The 16,318-nt window shown below is 60.5% G+C and overlaps 1 protein-coding gene across 8 annotated transcripts in view; it reads right to left on the reverse strand.

Annotated features, from left to right (window-relative positions):
• SDK1 (sidekick cell adhesion molecule 1) overlaps positions 1-16,318 on the reverse strand; it is a 1,005,745-nt gene that overhangs the window by 211,868 nt on the left and 777,559 nt on the right. For 3 of the 8 annotated variants that reach the window (XM_082429098.1, XM_082429101.1, XM_082429100.1), the window contains 3 exons: positions 10,838-10,953; positions 8,681-8,867; positions 6,837-6,974 (listed from right to left, as the gene is read on the reverse strand). In XM_082429098.1, the coding sequence (XP_082285224.1) occupies positions 6,837-6,974; positions 8,681-8,867; positions 10,838-10,953 (441 nt within the window). Of the gene's footprint in view, positions 1-62; positions 4,708-4,808; positions 4,835-4,868; positions 6,480-6,836; positions 6,975-8,680; positions 8,868-10,837; positions 10,954-16,318 lie in introns of those variants that run through there. The other 5 variants (XM_082429103.1, XM_082429102.1, XM_082429105.1 and 2 more) reach the window with 5 other exon arrangements.

Consider the following 16,318-nt stretch of genomic DNA (forward strand, 5'->3'; position numbering starts at 1 on the left):
AGGGCGAGAGGGGCCCTGAGCACCGAGGGGGCCGCGGGGTTTGCTGAGGAAGCATTTCTCACCACTGGGACGTTAAGTGGTGGTAATGGCCGGTTTCCAACACGGATAAGTGCAATTAGAGTCTAAGCTTGATAAGCGGGTGCCGACACAGGGAACAGCCCCCCTCAGTCCCGGTTCACTGGCCACGTCGGGGGGAGAGAACCCCGGCGACCGGCACCAAGGGGGGGGCAGGCCCCTGACGTCTGGAGGGTCCCTCCCCACTTGGCTCGGAGCTGCACAAAGCCCTGTGTCACGTCGGAGGCGACCTCGGGCTTCCCAACTTAGTCGGGGGGGAGGACGTGGAGGAGGGAGATGGAGAAGGCTCTGCGTGGGCTGAAGGCAGCCCCCCGCGGGGACCACCCTGCGGCCTAAAGGCTTTGGCGACGCATGACAACTTCATCCACAGACCCTGAAACATGGCGAGCCTGTCACCACAGAGAGCGGTGGTGACACAGCTCCACAGACCTGTGCCAGCACAGAGACGCTTCCCGCACAAACACAGACACCGAGCACATGTGATGCTGGGTGTACTAGGTTTAATTAGAAAATAGAGGTGGGACACTTTGGCAGGGGGATACAGACTGAAAATTACACAAACGCAGCATTTTCCAGAAGGGAGAATAGGGTTTTCTGGTAAAACAAGTCTGAAAATGAAGCATTCAAACAAAAAAAGCTACATAAGCTCTAGACTGCGGGACTTCTCAGAGCCTTCAACACACCGGTGTCTGTCGGGCACCTCTTGGAGGAGGATGCCAGGCTGGGGCAATTCCGGGACTTGCTAGTCAGCAGAGGTCGTGTGGAAGAGCCACGCCAGGTGCCTGCTATCCTGGGTCCAGCGTCCGCGCCACCGTGTCCCACACACAGAGAACGGCCGTCCTTCCCAAGACCAAGGGGCCACCTGCCCTCGCTGCGACCGGCCGGTGTTATCGGCACCTTGAACCCTAGGGTGGCCTTGACCTCAGAAGAGCCCAACAACGTGCGTCCTCGCTACAAAGTGGGTCCAGCTTTCAAAGTCATCAAAGCAAATTCCTCTGATCCTACAGGTCTCCAGAACCCCTTCTAGTTGGTTTACTGTCTTCATATTGAGCCTTTTATAAAACATTTGTTCAGCTAAATGATTCTCTTCCAAGTTATTTTGGAGCAACTTGGGCTGCTCTTGCGTGATTGGAGCTTTTCGGTAGAGAAGCAGGGCCATTTCTGCACAGAGAGGCCGCCCCTCAGCTGCTTCGCTCCAGAACGGGGTTTCAGGGATGACAATCTGCACACGTGGTTGACTGTCAGCAGTGAACACACGGGATCCTGCCAGATATAAAGTTTTTCTGGAGAGCAGCCCCTTTTTTTGTTAAAAAAATGGCCTCCTTCTCCTCGGAGCAAAACCAACCCCGTGCACAGATTTTGTGAATTCTGTCCCACCAGGAGGAAGAGCTAGTCTGCTTCCCTCCCTCCACCCCATCCCAAGCACGTCAGCATCGTATTTATTTAGTCAATTTTAAAACCATGCCCTGCACTCCAAACCTCAGGGTGCAATCGCCTGAAATACTTCCATTTCAAACATGTAAGAAAACATAAAAATAGCTCTTCTATGGAATCAGATTCCCAAGAACACGAATCAGTGTTCCGAGGGTCTGGGGGCTCCCCACGCAGCCAGGCCTACTTTCCTGGTTGGGGGACCCGGGGTCCACAGCACTGCAGTACCACATCGACGCCCCTGTTCCCGGGGCCTGGGCTGCAGGTTGCCTGACCGGGGTCTGCAGGTGTCCCTCCAGACGCTGTCCGGGCCTGGGGGAGGGGGCACGAAGAAGGGTCACCCCAGGGTGAGGTCACTGCTTTACAACTGCTTTTTTTACTGTCTTTACCACACACTTGTGTATGTGTACATCAACAAAAATATCATATCCTCGGTGATCTTCACAAGGGAACCGGCGTCACCACAGAGAGTTAACATAAAATAAAGATGCTTGAGGTTCTCCGTACGTTTGCAGCCATATCTCTGGGAGATGCACGGGTCCTCTGAGGCATACGAGAGTACTGAAATGGTCTGGAGTCCCGCTTACTACTTTCATGGTCCCCTGCGTAAATCCCAGATCCAACAGCGAAGGGGGTGAGGGCCAGGCTTCTCCAGGAGACGCCCTCCAAGAGGCCTGCACACCCATCACATCGGCCAGCCGCCCTAAGGGGAGGAGACACAGGATCGGGGAACTGGGGGCCGCTGGGGAGGGATGGGCCCAGGTGTGGGGACGTAGGGCAGCCAGGGCTGGACCAGGGCCCGAGGTGCCGGGCAGCCTGCCCTCAGCGGGTCCGGGAAGCTGTGTGGTGCTTTCACAGCCGCGGCCTGGTGTTCAGCCTCTCTGTTCTCACCCACAACTGTGTCCACGGTGTCGGGCCTGCTCAGCTAGGCAACGGCGCAGTCTTAGGTAGAATGCCCCAAAGAGCCCTGGCAGAGAGGCGCCCAGGGCGAGTGCCGCTGCTCCAGGATCGGCCGAGGGCGGGTTCCCTCTGAAACTCGCGGGGTCGGCCAGCGGGACGGGGAGTGTGGACGCCCCGGGATTTGGAGCCTGTCCCAGGCCTGTTACTTCTTCCCCATGTGATGCCGGGCGACGCACTTGACCTCTGCAGGCCTCCGTTTCCCATCGGTCCTGAGAGGGCAGTGCCCACCTCACAGCAGTGTCAGGAGGCCCGGATCCCAGACCCTGCAGTGACTGTTGGAAAGCACATTAAACTCCGGGCGCTGCAATCCACCTGGGTCCGCGGCTGCACGTCTCCCACTCCGGGTGGCCACGCTGCCCCAGCACCCAGGGGCTTGTGGCGGCCACCGTGGAGCTCAGCCCGCGATCCTGCTGGGCCGGTCTTGGGAGGCGGCTGGCGTGGCCGATCGCGGCCGGGCTCCTGCGTGCAGCTGTGGCTGGTCCTCACGTGCCCGGCAGGTGGCCGGATGTCCACCAAGGCAAGAGGATGGAGAGGTCATGTCCCTGTCATCGCCCCGAGGGCCGGCTCAGGCGTGTCCACGAGGCGGCAGAGCTGCCGGAGCAGCGAGAGGACAGGGTGCCTCTCGCGTGCAAATGTTTTCCACGCCTCCGCCCGCCCCACGGCGGTTTCTGCTCCCGTGGCCACTGCAAGTCACGTGGCCAGGTCCGGAGGGACGCAATGGGGCTCGATCTGGGGCCTTCCTGTGCTTGACCCGTGACACCCACCACCAGGGGGACCGCCACCGGCAGCCACTGCCCACGCCCCGCGTGACGGCCTCCTTACGGCTCCACTTTGGCCGGGCAGTGCTCCTCTCTGGCCTGTGAGGCTGCCAGCCGTGGCCACTGCAAGGGCTCAGGACTAGCGTACATCTGGCTAAGTCAGGGGTTCTGGCAGAGGCCGTGGTCCGGGCGGGCTCGTGGTGGGATCCTGGGACGTGATGCCAGGTTGGCGGTGAGTGGGGCCCTTCGGGAAGGTGACAGGGTCACCGGGGCGGCACCAGGGCAGTGGGTCGGTGAGCTCTGCTCCTGGGGAAGGGGTGTTTGCTGGTTGCCAGGGGGGCCGGGGGAGGCTCGAGGCCTGTGGCTGGCCTCACCCCAGCGGGAGCAGGGCCAGAGCTGTCGGGGGGTGGGGTGGTCTGCAGTTGGGAGCCCGGCTTAGTGCAGGCCTGGTGCTGGAGGCAGCCCTGCGACGCCTCAGGCGGGACTGGACGCTTCCTGTCGCCGTCACTGGGTAGCCCCAGTCCTGGACCGGCCACCTGACAGGCAAGCAGGCGTCAGTGGGTCAGAACCTGGCATCTGGGCAGTCTGCTGCTGAGGGCGCAGGGGCCGGGGCGGCGGCTGGGTGAGCGCAGGGCTGAGCCCCCGTCCCTGCTCCGACGGCAGGGCTGGCACGCTGGCCGGAGACCCAGGCTGAGAGCAGCGGCCCTCCCCACAGACAAGGGGCGCTGCTGCGGACGGCGGGCGTCTCAGTACTTGTGAAACGAGGCGAAGACGGCTGTGACTGAAGTGACTCCACCTGCTGTCACCCCACGGAACGGCAAGCCCCACGCGCGGCCGCAAAGCAAAATGCTTTCCTGACTGCCCCTCGGGCTCCGTCTCTGCCGCTCACCATCACGTCTACGTTCAGAGACACAAGTGCTCCAGACGTTCACCATCATGTGACAGATAAGACCTCGGCTCTTGAACCCGCCCGCCTGGGTTCGAATCCCTCCTCTCCCCCCATCCCCCCCACCGTAGGCCGCGGACAACGTCTTAAGGGCCCGAAGCCCGACTGCTTTGTCTGTAGCCTGAGGATAGATGCGGCCCGCCCCGCAGGGCTGTGGTGAGGCCGAGGGGAGAACACACGAGAGCGGTGGGTGCGGCCTGGTGCGTAGGCAGTGCCGGAGGGGAGGGCAGCCCCTGCTGGTCGGCGTGCTCGGTGGGGTCGCGTTGACGGGCGCACAGGGAGAGCCCTGTGAGCTGCTCGTGGTGACCCTGAGTGTCCAAACAACGTGGAACAAACAAGCAAGCTCAAGCCCGAGGACACGGGGAAACTGGAGCTGCTGCGCCCCCCGGCGATGAGGCGGGGTTGGGGGGGCGGGGAGCAGGCGTGGGGAAGCCTTGCGGCAACCCGGCAGCAATTCGAATGCCTGACCGTGCGGAGGAGGGTAACAGGGGGCACAGACAGGCCCCGCGGCGGAATCCGGCCGGGCGATGGCCTTGCCTGGAGGCCAAGGAGACAGGTGTGGGCCGTGGGGTTTCTGGAAAGACTGTGCAAACCTACCCACACAGATGCTCTGCTCAGCAGTCAGTCGCTTACTTGCGGAAGCGTGGGAAGCCTCACTCACGGTCTGGGGTGAGGAAGGAGGCGGAGGCCTGTCAGGCACCATTCTTGGCAACCCTTTCTCATCTGAACGACACTAGTGGGTTAGTACCCTTGAAAAGGTGTTTGGGACCTGGGCTCGTGGAATCTGTGTGCGTGCGTGTGTGTGCATGCGTGTGCAGGGAACGCCGGTGAGCAAAATGAAAGTCTCCAGTAATTCTCGGCCCTCCCTCCCTACTGAACGAGCAAGAACGTGGCCCGTCTCCTTCTGGACCTCGACTCAAGCCACGCCCAGGCCGCCTGTCCCCAGACAGGTGCTGGGTCCTGAAAGGATACAGCAGAGCACGCTAAATCAGTGCTGGTCCCCAGCCTCTTGGCTGTTTTACAAACCGTATCCACACGTCGCCTCTACTGTTATTTACCTAAGTTCACTGTGAGACAGGAAGGACCCTCTGTCACCTCTACTGTTATTTACTTAAGTTCATCGATTTTCTGAGACGCAATTTTTCCCCCTCGCATTTTTACGTCTCTGATTTGGGATGCAGCTCGGAACTGATGCTTCAAGAGGACCGGGCCGTGGTTTAGTGGAAGCATTTTTTCTTTCTCAGCACTTCATAAAATAACAATGAATCTCACAGGCCATGGCAGTGTAGATTCGATGAAATAAAATCTAGGGCTTAACTTTTCTTCTTCAAATCAACTCCCTGTTTTACTTGAATGTGCTTGTCTTAAAAGGAAACTTTTATCACGGCTTTAAATGGAGAGCCAATATCATTTGATGTGTTGGTGATATCTTTTCCTCCCAGACATTAAATAATCTATAATTTCTACAGTCTGTCTGTGTCTATGACCAGGGCCTCACCTCCCTTCTCTGCACCACAGTGCCGGGCACACGGTGGGGACAGAAAGAAATGCCCACTCGGCCCTCAGTGTGCGCTCCGGGAGTGGGGCAGCGGGCAGAGACGAGTGGATAAGAAATCAAATCAGCACAGAGCTGGCGGCACCAGCTACAGCAGGGGCGCAGGGACAGAGCCATGCCGTCACGGCCCAGCTCCTTCCCGCCTGCCCTGTCCACCCCTGCCCCTGTCCTCTCCTCTCCCGTCCATCATCCCCGCCCGGAGCCCCCTGCCAGCCCCCCTGGTGGCACTGGGGTTTATTCAGCTGGGGATCCCGGTCTCCTGTAACTCAGACCCGGTGCCCCTGGCTCCACCTCGGCCCCATGTCACTGGCCCTGCGGCCGCCCGGACGACTGGCATCGCCCCCTCCCTGCAGGCCCCGCGTGACCGAGCCTCTGTGGGCCAGTCTCGCCTCGGACGCTGGGCGCCTGGGCCCTTCCTGTCTCTCGGCGCCTGCCCCCGCTCCACGCCCGACGCTCTCACGCGGCTCCGCTCTCTTCTTCATGGCGCTGATCACTACCAGACTTTGTTTGTGTGTGTGTGTCTGTTCGTGTGTTGCTCTCTCCTCCCTGCAGCACAGCTCACTGCACTCAGGAAAGCAAGGATCTCGTTGAACAGGTCAGCTCAGATCCCAGCTTCCCTGGATCCACAGACTCCAGCATCTAGAACGGCACCCGGCACACAGCAGGCGCTTAAAACAGACTTGCTGAGCGGAGTTCCCTGGCAGTCTAGCGGTTAGGACGCGGCACTTTCACTGCGGTGACCCGGGTTCAATCCCTGGTGGGGAAACATCCCGCAAGGTGCGGGCCAAACCCCGCCCCCCCCGCCCCCGACACAAAAAACAAAGAAAAACCTCGCCGAGTAAACGGAAGAATGAAGGCGGTCCCAGGGTAGCACCCGAGGGAAGCGTCCGGGCCCCGTTGCCCACGTGGCTCCAGCTCGCGGCACCCAGGGTGGGACGAGCACTGAGATCCCAGGCGCAGCAGGAGAGGCGGGTCTTGGGTGATAAAGAGGCCGGGTCAGGGGCCCGGCGGAGAGGGCCGTGTGGAACCCCGGACGCGCTCAGCCGGTTCACCCGCCCCTCCCGGCGCCGCGCCGTGTAGACGGTGGGTGCCACGCAGCCGGGAGGCTTACCTTGGACAGGCGCTAAGGGCTCGTACACCACTCGGTAGCCCTGCAGGACGCCATTGGCTGCCGTGGGCTCCCCCCACGAAACGTTCAGCGTGGTGGAGGTTACTTCCGAGAATGCCAGAAAGCTGGGGGTCCCGGGAGCTGGAGGACAGGACAGAGAGGACGCTCGCCGGAGCCCCTTTACGTCACCTACGCACGTGTCTGCGCCTCCGCGCGGAATAGAGATCTTATTAGACGGTGTCTCCAACTTAGTGAAGTCGCAATGCCGTGGATGAAGAGGAGATCTATCGATCATCTCCGAACTTCCCAGGGTCAACCAGAAACTCACACCCTCCCAAGAAGAGGAGAGAAAACGGCAGTGTTTAAACACAAAGGAGCCTGAGAGATGCAATGGCAAAGGCATAAAAACGAATAATGGATGGAAACAGAAAATGAAGTGCAGACAGCGCCATCTTCTAGCACCTGCTGGAGGCTTCCACGGGCTCCAGTCCTGCTCCTCTGGGGAGGGGTGGGCTCTCCCCTCCCCTCCTGGGGGGCCTCCGAGGACACCCCCGCACACTGGTCCTCATCTGACAGCCCACAGGCGCCCGGCCACCTCACTGTCCCCCTTGGTCTGGAGGTGGGGGAGCTCACGCGCCACACTGAGCTGGAAGAAGCTCCTGGCAGAGGCAGGCTGTGGGGCCACGGAGGACGCCGACCCCGCCCGCGGCTCCCATCTGCCTGGGCCCCGTGGGAGGGCCGGGTGGGTGCTGGCACCCAGAGCTGCCCCTACCCCGGTGGGCACTGACGCCCCCCTAGCCGGGTTCCCCTCCGTGCTCAGAAACGCCCACTGAATCGGCCCCTACTTGCCTCCCTTCTGTCCTCCCCCGTCCCTGGGGGCCCTTTGGCCCTGTGACCCGCCAGGCCCGCAGCGCCCGAGGGCCTCCACCTCCTACGCTCGGCCCCACAGGTCCGCCCAGACCCTTCCCACTCAGAGGCCACAGACAGCCCCTCCCAGGCTGCTGGACGGGCCCCGAGGACGCAGCCCCTGCAATCCGGTCATGGGCATCTCACAGGGGGCCTGACGCTCAGCAGCCCCTGTTCCCGGGAAGGCTGAACCCACAGAAGTCTGCGGAGCCCTGAGCCGGTGGGTCTGTGCCCCAAGGGCTCCCTAACTTACATTGCCAGCCTTCCACTCCCTGCATCTCAAGAAGGCCCCAGAGCTCCCGGGACCCAGGGCCCAGCTGCTGTTCCCTCGGGAAGCCTGGTCAGCCTCAGGAAGCGCCCCAAACCACCAGGGACTCTGAGAGTCACCAGGAGAGTGAGTGAGCGGCCCAGAACGCACCCCAGATGGGGAGAGCGGGTCACAGGCAGTGTGACCCCGGCAGGGCAGCCCGGCCACGCCTAGGACCCGCGCGGGGCGTGTGTCTGAGAGACAGCCTGCCAGCTGCTTCCAGGGGTCTCTGTGGCCCAGAGGCCCGGGGGGCCGACACTGCGGCCTGGGCTCAGCACGTCAGCACACAAGGAGCTCCCCCTGCCCCGGGCTCTGGACCCTGAGAGAACCCCCCGCGGGCCTGGAGCAAGTCCTGCCGGTGACAGACGAGGCCCTGTGCAGATGGAAGGCCGGCCCCCCACCACCCTGCGCTGCTCACACTGGTGAACGTTTATGGGGCAGCTCCACACAGCAGGCCTGGGCTGGGCGCTGGGGACACCACATGAATCGGACCCAGAAATTCCCAGCTACGCGGGATCTGGCTCACAGGACAAGCAGAGCGGAGCGCCGAGGGAATGGAGAGGGCGGGTCGGGGAACAGCTGCAGGGCAGGGGGGTGACCCAGGCTGCTGAAAGGAAACACACTGTCCTCCTACCGGCCTGGTGGGTGCGGCCCTGCCGGGGGTCACTCCTGGGCCCGTCTCCGGCGGCGTTGAAGGCCGAGATGCTGACCAGGTACTGGGTATGGCTGGTGAGGTTCTTCAGCTTCGCCGTGGTCTCGGGCCGGAACAGCACCCGCATCTTCTCCGTCCCGTTCTGGCTGTCCGCCTCCCAGTAGTAGATCTGCCAGAAAGAGCCAGAGGCTGGAGGCCAGCGTGGGGGGGAGGGGTGGCGCCCCCTCTGTTTCTCAGCCTGGGGACAGGTGGCCACTGAGCCAGAGGGGACCTGAGTGCTGCCGGGGGCCGAGCTGTGCTCTGCAGAGTCGGGGGCGGCTGAGGCCAGGCCAGGGTGGACGGGGCCTGAGGATGGAGGTGGCATTTCGGTGGCATCTCCTTCGGCTGCCAGGAAAGTGCCTTTTCTCTCACAGGGCTGGCTCTGGGGGCCCTGCCCCTTCCCCCCAAGCTTCTGGACAGCAGGGAGACCCATCTACCCCCTGCTCCAGCCTGTGGGTAGAACAAGCCCCCAGCTTCTACCCTACGCTCCCACATTTTCTTTTAAGGCTGAGATCGAAGGCTTGGATCAATGTGACCCAATACTCTGGATGTTAAAACAGCCAAAAATAACGTGGAGAAGAACCACGTAGGGCTCAGCCCTGTTGGAGCAGCCCTTGTTTCTCCTGGGTTCTGTTTCTCCTCGTCTAGTTTTTAATGCGCTCGTGGGCGAACATGATGCCACGCACAAAGGTTTGCTCGGGTCATCAGAACTGCTCCCCTAGACAGCTGGCCAGGTCATCAGAACTGCTCCCCTAGACAGCTGGCCAGGTCATCAGAACTGCTCCCCTAGACAGCTGGCCAGGTCATCAGAACTGCTCCCCTAGACAGCTGGCTGAGGACCACTGCCCAAGCCAGTGCCAGCCAGGCCACCCAAAGACAGCTCCAATCCACGGAGCCACCTCGGCTCTGTGGGCCTACAAGAGGCCAGGCCGTGAGAGCCGCTGGCCCACGCACACAGCAGCCGAGGCTGCCAGGCTGCGCGGGGCCTGGGGCCTGCTTTCCCGCGCCCGCACGCCTGGCCAGTCCGGAGCAGAGCTGGCAGGTGAGCCTCGCTGTATCCACCTGCAAGACGCAGTTCGGCTTCTGCTCTCTGAACTGACCAGATGAGACGCTCTGCTTGAACAGGCCTTACTAACTTGAGATCAATATCCAAGTTCAACGTCTCTATCATTAGGAAATTAGGAAACATGTTTTGGACATACATAAATAGCACCTTGCCTCTGGGCTCAGGGGACTTTCCGTTACCTCATTAATCACTGCAGGTGCCCTGCCGTGGAGGATGGTATTTGTTTTCACAAAACACCTACAAATGTCATTTTTAAAGGGACATTTAATTGGTCCAATAGTCTTCAGGGTAGGCTAGCCCATGGAGTCTGATGAATGATCAACTTGGGCTCAACAGACCAGACAAGGAAATTCACTCCGGAGGAAGGTGGGGAATTTTCAAGGGACGGCACTTCAGGATGGTTTTGGCTGGTCTCACGGGGTCCGAGCCCCCTACTCAGGGGTGATGCTGGAGGTAGAACACTGCGGAGGGCTTCGTGCCCCCACCAACTCTGTGTCACTGTTCATCACCTGATGCGCGGACTGCAACGGGCTGCTGCCTTTCTTGGATCCCACCTCTGGGATATTTAATGGGGAATCATGAGAGGTCAGTGTAAGGGTTCTCAAAGTGAGGTTCCCAGGAGCACGCAAATCCTTGGGCCCCATCCTGGACCTACCGAACAAGAGACTTGGACCCAGGGCAGGGCTGGGGGGGAGACCTGTTCTCTTGAGTGCTTCCCTTATACTGTCAGCAAGGGCAGTGGAGACTCCCAGACGGGGTGCAGGGGGAGCTCTGCGCGGGGAACTGCGCCCTGCTCTCCCAGGCCAGAGGCAAGGTCAGGCTGAGCCCATTCCAGCCGCTCGGCGATGCCCGGGGCTCTGGGGGCCGAGGGTCCGTCGGCGCGAGTCAGGACGGGAAGCAGAAGGGCAGGGTGAGCCGAGGGCGGCCAGGGTCCCAGCGGAGCCCTCGGGAGATCTGGGGATTCAGGCCGCTGGGGACCCTGGCCCACAAGTGACCTGGAAGAAAGAGCCAAACTAAGCAAGAGAGCGCCTTGCCTTGTAGCCCTGGATGTTTCCGTTCTGGCTCTCGGGCGGCGGCGGGTCCCACGTGACCTCCAGCTGGCTGGCCGTGAGTGGGTTCACCTGCACGTGCTGCGGAGCCATGGCCGGGGCTGCGGAGAGAGCAGCGGGGTCTGCTGAGAAGTCCCGAGACCCTGCCCTGGACCACCCAGCTTGTATGCCAGCATGACCGCAAACCCTTCTCAGAACCACGCTTTTAAATGCAGGAAATGAAATCTGGAGAATCCCAAAGAAAACCGATTATATCGAGACACGGCAGAGCTTTGGAAAACAAAGGTGTGATACAGTAACCCACGTGCTTGTGACTGAGCCCTGAAGTCAGGCTTAGAGCTGCTGTAGCGACGGCTCTGAGGTCAAGCGGGATGAGCGGAGACGGCACAGTAACAGCCAACCTCACCGCGACGGGGCACACCCGGGGGCACACCCGGGGCCCTGCTGCTGAGAGAGTCCCAGGCCCCACTGATGCGGCACTGGTGCGTCGCCACATTCATAACCGAGGGAGATGCTAAGTTCCAGGTGGAACTCGGAGAAAATAAAGGCATTTGTGGGAGTTCCCTGGCGGTCCAGTGGTTAGGACTCTGCGCTTTCACTGCCGAGGGCCTGGGTTCGATCCCTGGTCAGGGAACTACGATCCCACAGGCCTCGCGGCCAAAAATAAATAAAGAAAAGCTTCTGTGTTCCCACCACGAGTCCCGGATCCTGGGGTACGAAGCCCTGCTCCAGGTGGAGCTGACGGCTGCAGACCCGGAGCTGCCCCTCCTCGGGGACGGAGCGCAGAGGCCACAGCTCCGCGCCCTCCAGGAGGACCCGGTCCCACTCCTTCCCTCCCAACCCCGAGGGCCCCCGGGCGCTGTGTGGGTGTCAGCAGGGCCACACTGTGCAGGTCAAAGGTGAAAGGTGACTGACAGGACGCCGTGGCCGTGGCCTTGCAGGCAGCCGCGGGTAGGTTGGGAACGACGCAGAGGACGCACGTGTACATTTGGGGACATTTCTCCCCGCCGGCCGGTCTGTCCTCTGCCTCCCAGGAGCTACTCCTTCCTCCCACCTGGGTCACCCCTCCCCCGGTGAACTCCACGCTGGGCTGGACCCTGGGGCGCTCCACGGAGCTGTCGGGGACATGGCTGCGGGGGCAGGGCGCCAACCCAGCACCCTCGCCTTCCGCGGCCCCGCCTGCGGCCCGGGCGCTGCCTCTTGCCTCAAGTCTATTTAGGGCCATGAATGGAAAGGACCACACGTCAGTGGAGGGAGGCAGCCCAGCTCACAGTCTCTCTGGGGAGAGGATGACCTCCTTGAGGCACCCCTCCCCCGCGTCTTCCCCTCCCTGCTTCCCCCCCCCACCAGTGTAGAATAAAATAGTAATTAACACCCACTCAGCCTGACACCAACTATTTATTTTGTTCTAACTGTGCAGCTCCTGTATTATCGCTGCCCACCCTGCCGTTAATGGAAATGTTAATAACCCACACCAGGTTGTTGTGACAGATGCTTGGCCTCATTATCAGAAATTCTTATTTACCGCTCCATTAAACAACAGAATCACACAAAAAAACAATTCAATCAAAACTAACTGGAGGAATTTTAACAGCCACATTAATAATCCACAACATAAATAAAGTTAATGTCTTCTGCCTGTTTGCCATGGGCGACTCGATCACAAAATTACTGTTGTACGATTAAAATGTGAAAGGCAAAATTGAGCACAGCCATTACCCTGGTGGTGGGTTAGGACCATCTGTGTGTGGTCGCCCCAGTGCCCCAAGTTTCCCTCTCGAAGCACAGCCAAACCCAGGGCCCACGACGGCTCTGGGGTCAACACGGGCTGGACAAAGCCTCCCTCCACCGCCAGCCCCTGGTCCCGTCCTGGGCGGCTGAGCCCCACACGCTGTCTCCACGCCCCCCAGCTGTCCTACAGCACAGCCCCTTCCGGCCACAAAAATGCTGCAGGTGACAAGGACTTTTGTGATGCTAACACAGCAGGGGAGGGAGAAACCCACGTGAACACAGAGCAAAGCACGCCGGTTTCAAGACTTAATTTTTTGGCTCCTGAGACCCTCGGGGTCTCCACCCTGACGGGAGACCCTGACTTGCAGGAAGGCCATCTGTCTACACCCGGTGCGACCCTCTTCTGTCACGCAGGCGCTCAGTTTGGAAACCGAAGGCGCGTCTGCTGGGTCGTGAGCCTCTCGTTCTCCACCCTCAGCATCTGTGGAGCACGGCGCCCACGAACGTCAGCTCGGAATGCTGTGTTAAAAGGCATGAAATTAGTTTTTAAAAGCACGCTGGCCCGGCCTGGCAGTCCCTGGCGTTTGCTGATACGCAGATTGCCCTCAGACAGCGCTGGAAGGTGGGTGCAGGGTTAGGGCACAGAGCGGAGATTCTCTCCATCCGGCGTCTCGGCCCAGGCAGACGACGCTGTCTCACAGCTGTCACCCACCGGCCTCGAGGGATCGCTCCTGCCACCCCAGCCCCGGAGAGAGGGCCGGGCAGGGCGGTGATAGAGAAGCTTCCTGGACTTCTGGGGGCTCCTTGCACCTGACACAGTAGTGGAATCCCAGCGATTTCTGGAATCTTCTGAAATTCTGGCTGAGCACTGGGAGAGGCCCTGCAAAGCTGGGTGCTGTGGGCCGGACTCGGCGGGCGGGTCCCACGGAGCAGGGAGGGCAGCACTTTGTCCAGCTCGCTCGGCCCCGACGTGGCCATCAGGCGTCAGGGACACACGGCGGCTGCCCTGACCCGGTGTAGGCTTGCTGCTGACAGGGGGGCGCGGGCTCACGGGCTCCTGGCTCTGTGTCCCGCAGACCCTGGGCGGCCCTGGGCTCATCGGGGCGCCCACGTCAACCTTTCAGAACCTCTGCTCCAGGGAGGCAGCTGCGCAGGCAGCTGTGCGCTCAGACCACGGCAAGGAGAGGAAACGACGCCTCAAAGGCATTCGGTAAACAGCCGAGGCTGGGAGGGCAGAGGCTTGTCAGCTGCTCGGGTGGGACCGTTCACCATCCGGCCCCCGCTCGCCCGCTCACTCTGCCCCCGTGGCGCGGCGGGGGGCGCCCACCCACCCTGCAGACAGTCCCCCCCGAGGGAGCTGCACGCCTCCCTCTGACACTGGTCTGGCCGACGACAGGGGAGCAGTAGTTACATGCAGGTCCGGCCCTTCCCAGCAGGAGCTTCCAGAGCGTTCCATGGCGCCGACCCCTCCTTACCCCCAGACCAGCGGGGCCCCCAGGGGGGCTGATCCCCATCTGTGTCTGGGAGCACGAGAGACGTAGCTGACTGTGAAGGACAGGGACGTGCGAGAGAAAACACACGGGTGGTGTTTCAGGCGCTGAGACTTGGGGGTGATTTGTCGCCACAGAGCAACCTCGCTGACGTTTTCCTGAATATCAACCAGGCCCTCGGCTTAGCTCGGAGGGGCGGGTGGACACAAGGACGCACAAGACAGGTTCAACAGGAGACGTCGTTCACAGCAGTCACAGTACCAGGTAGAACGTCGTTCACAGCAGTCACAGTACCAGGTAGAACGTCGTTCACAGCAGTCACAGTACCAGGTAGAACGTCGTTCACAGCAGTCACAGTACCAGGTAGAACGTCGTTCACAGCAGTCACAGTACCAGGTAGAACGTCGTTCACAGCAGTCACAGTACCAGGTAGAACGCGAGGACAGGGTCAGAGGGCCACGAGGGGTCACCTCTGGCTGGGGGACGTGGGGTTGTTCCTAGAAACAGAACATCCAGCTGGCTCTTCAGGAATAGGGGGGATCTACCACGGGACCGTAGGCCAGGGAGGCGGGGATGGAGGAGCAGTGGAGAGCTGGGGGGCAGGGCGTCTGCCGGCGACTCGACAGACGGGCGTCCGGGGGCTGGAACTGCTGTTGCTGGACCAGGCCAGACCGTGCTCGGGTTTGACTTTCACTCTTTGTAAGCCAGTGATTTATTACTTGGGTAGAGCAAGTTTTTAACTGATGATCTGAGGATCATTGTTAATGTTTTAATATAATGAAATAAGTATTTCTTTATGTGATTTTTAAAAAACTGTACATTCATCAGTTCACTTTAATTACACCAACACTTCTCTGGTCAAACACTCTTTCTGATCTCCTGTCAAAGTGAGTAGGAAACAGAATTCTCGAATGTAATTCACCTTCTCAGCAAACTTTGCCAACACATCTGTTCCCCTAAGCGGGAATAACCGGCGGGGAGGGACTCCAGATCTGGGTAACTGTGTGGCCTCTGGGCCCCCTCGGTCCATAAAGGAGGTTTACGTGGGTGGTGGGGCTTCGGCCCCGAGGGACAAGCAGTGACTCGGCCCAGGAAGGAAGGAGGGGGCAGATCGCAAGGACCCAGGAAGGAGCCACGTCTGGGCAGGCGTGCAGCCCCCTCCTCCTCTGGAAGAAGGCTGTGAGTCACTGCTGCCACCAAACGGGATGTCCAACGCCCGGTCACCAGGATGCCAGGCAGCTGTGAGCCCCGCCCGCAGGAACTCAGGTCCATAAATGAGCATTTCCGTTGACATTACAAAGTAATTTTTAACAGAGCTTACAACAGACAAAAGTGAGATCATATCTGATAAATCTGTAACGAACATGAGGGACACACACCACCCTTCTCTCAGCCGACAGCCCCCATCTCTCCAGAGCCCCCAGGACTTGTGACGACAAACACAGTGGTGCTAACGTCTGCTGTAACTCCTGGTTAACGTAGGGATCCGTCAGTGGGATGTGAATGGCGCTGACGCCGATACCGATGGTGCTCCCTTCACACCAGGGGATCAGGCATCTCTTCCAAACCCTTCATCTGGGCTCACTTCATCCTCATAACCCGGGGAGGTGGGTACAAGTCACTGCCCATTACACGGACGGGAAGACTAAGGCCCAGAGAGATCCGGTAACCAGGCCCGAGGTCACACACTCAGCAAGTGTGTGGATTTGGCCTCGTACAAACCCAGGCAGCCTGGCTCTGAGCCTCCCTCCCTCCCTCCCAGGGGAATTCCAGGGGCCGGGGCAGGGGTAGTGGGTGGGGTGGGTGGGTAGGGGGGGCAGGGCATTCAGCCCCACGTGCCTGGGTTCCTGGAGCAGCCCCCTCAGACCAGCACATCTCACCCCCGCTGCCGTCCTCCCCTCCAATCTCCGGCCCCCAGCCTGTCCTCCATCACCTCACTGCTGAGCCAGGACCAAAAACAACTCCCAGGAAGCTTAGCAAGAAGAATCAGGAAACTGGTGACAAAAACTATTTTCAAAAAAAATCAATGCCATGTACTCCAGGCTATAGAGACCATAGCTGGGAGGCTGTGGAAGAAGCCCTGGCTGGCGAGTTTAAGGTCTGGGCTCAGCTGGTGGGACTTGGGACTCTGTTCAGTCTCTGAGCCGCAGTGCCATTGTTTGTAAGACTGGAGAAAATACCAGATGTAAAGGGTTTTTGAGCTGAAATGAAATGGGTGGTGTGAGAGCAGAGCAAGGCCCGGCCA

Source organism: Balaenoptera physalus (assembly GCF_965194825.1).
Source record: "Balaenoptera physalus genome assembly, chromosome: 16".
Lineage (NCBI taxonomy): Eukaryota > Metazoa > Chordata > Mammalia > Artiodactyla > Balaenopteridae > Balaenoptera > Balaenoptera physalus.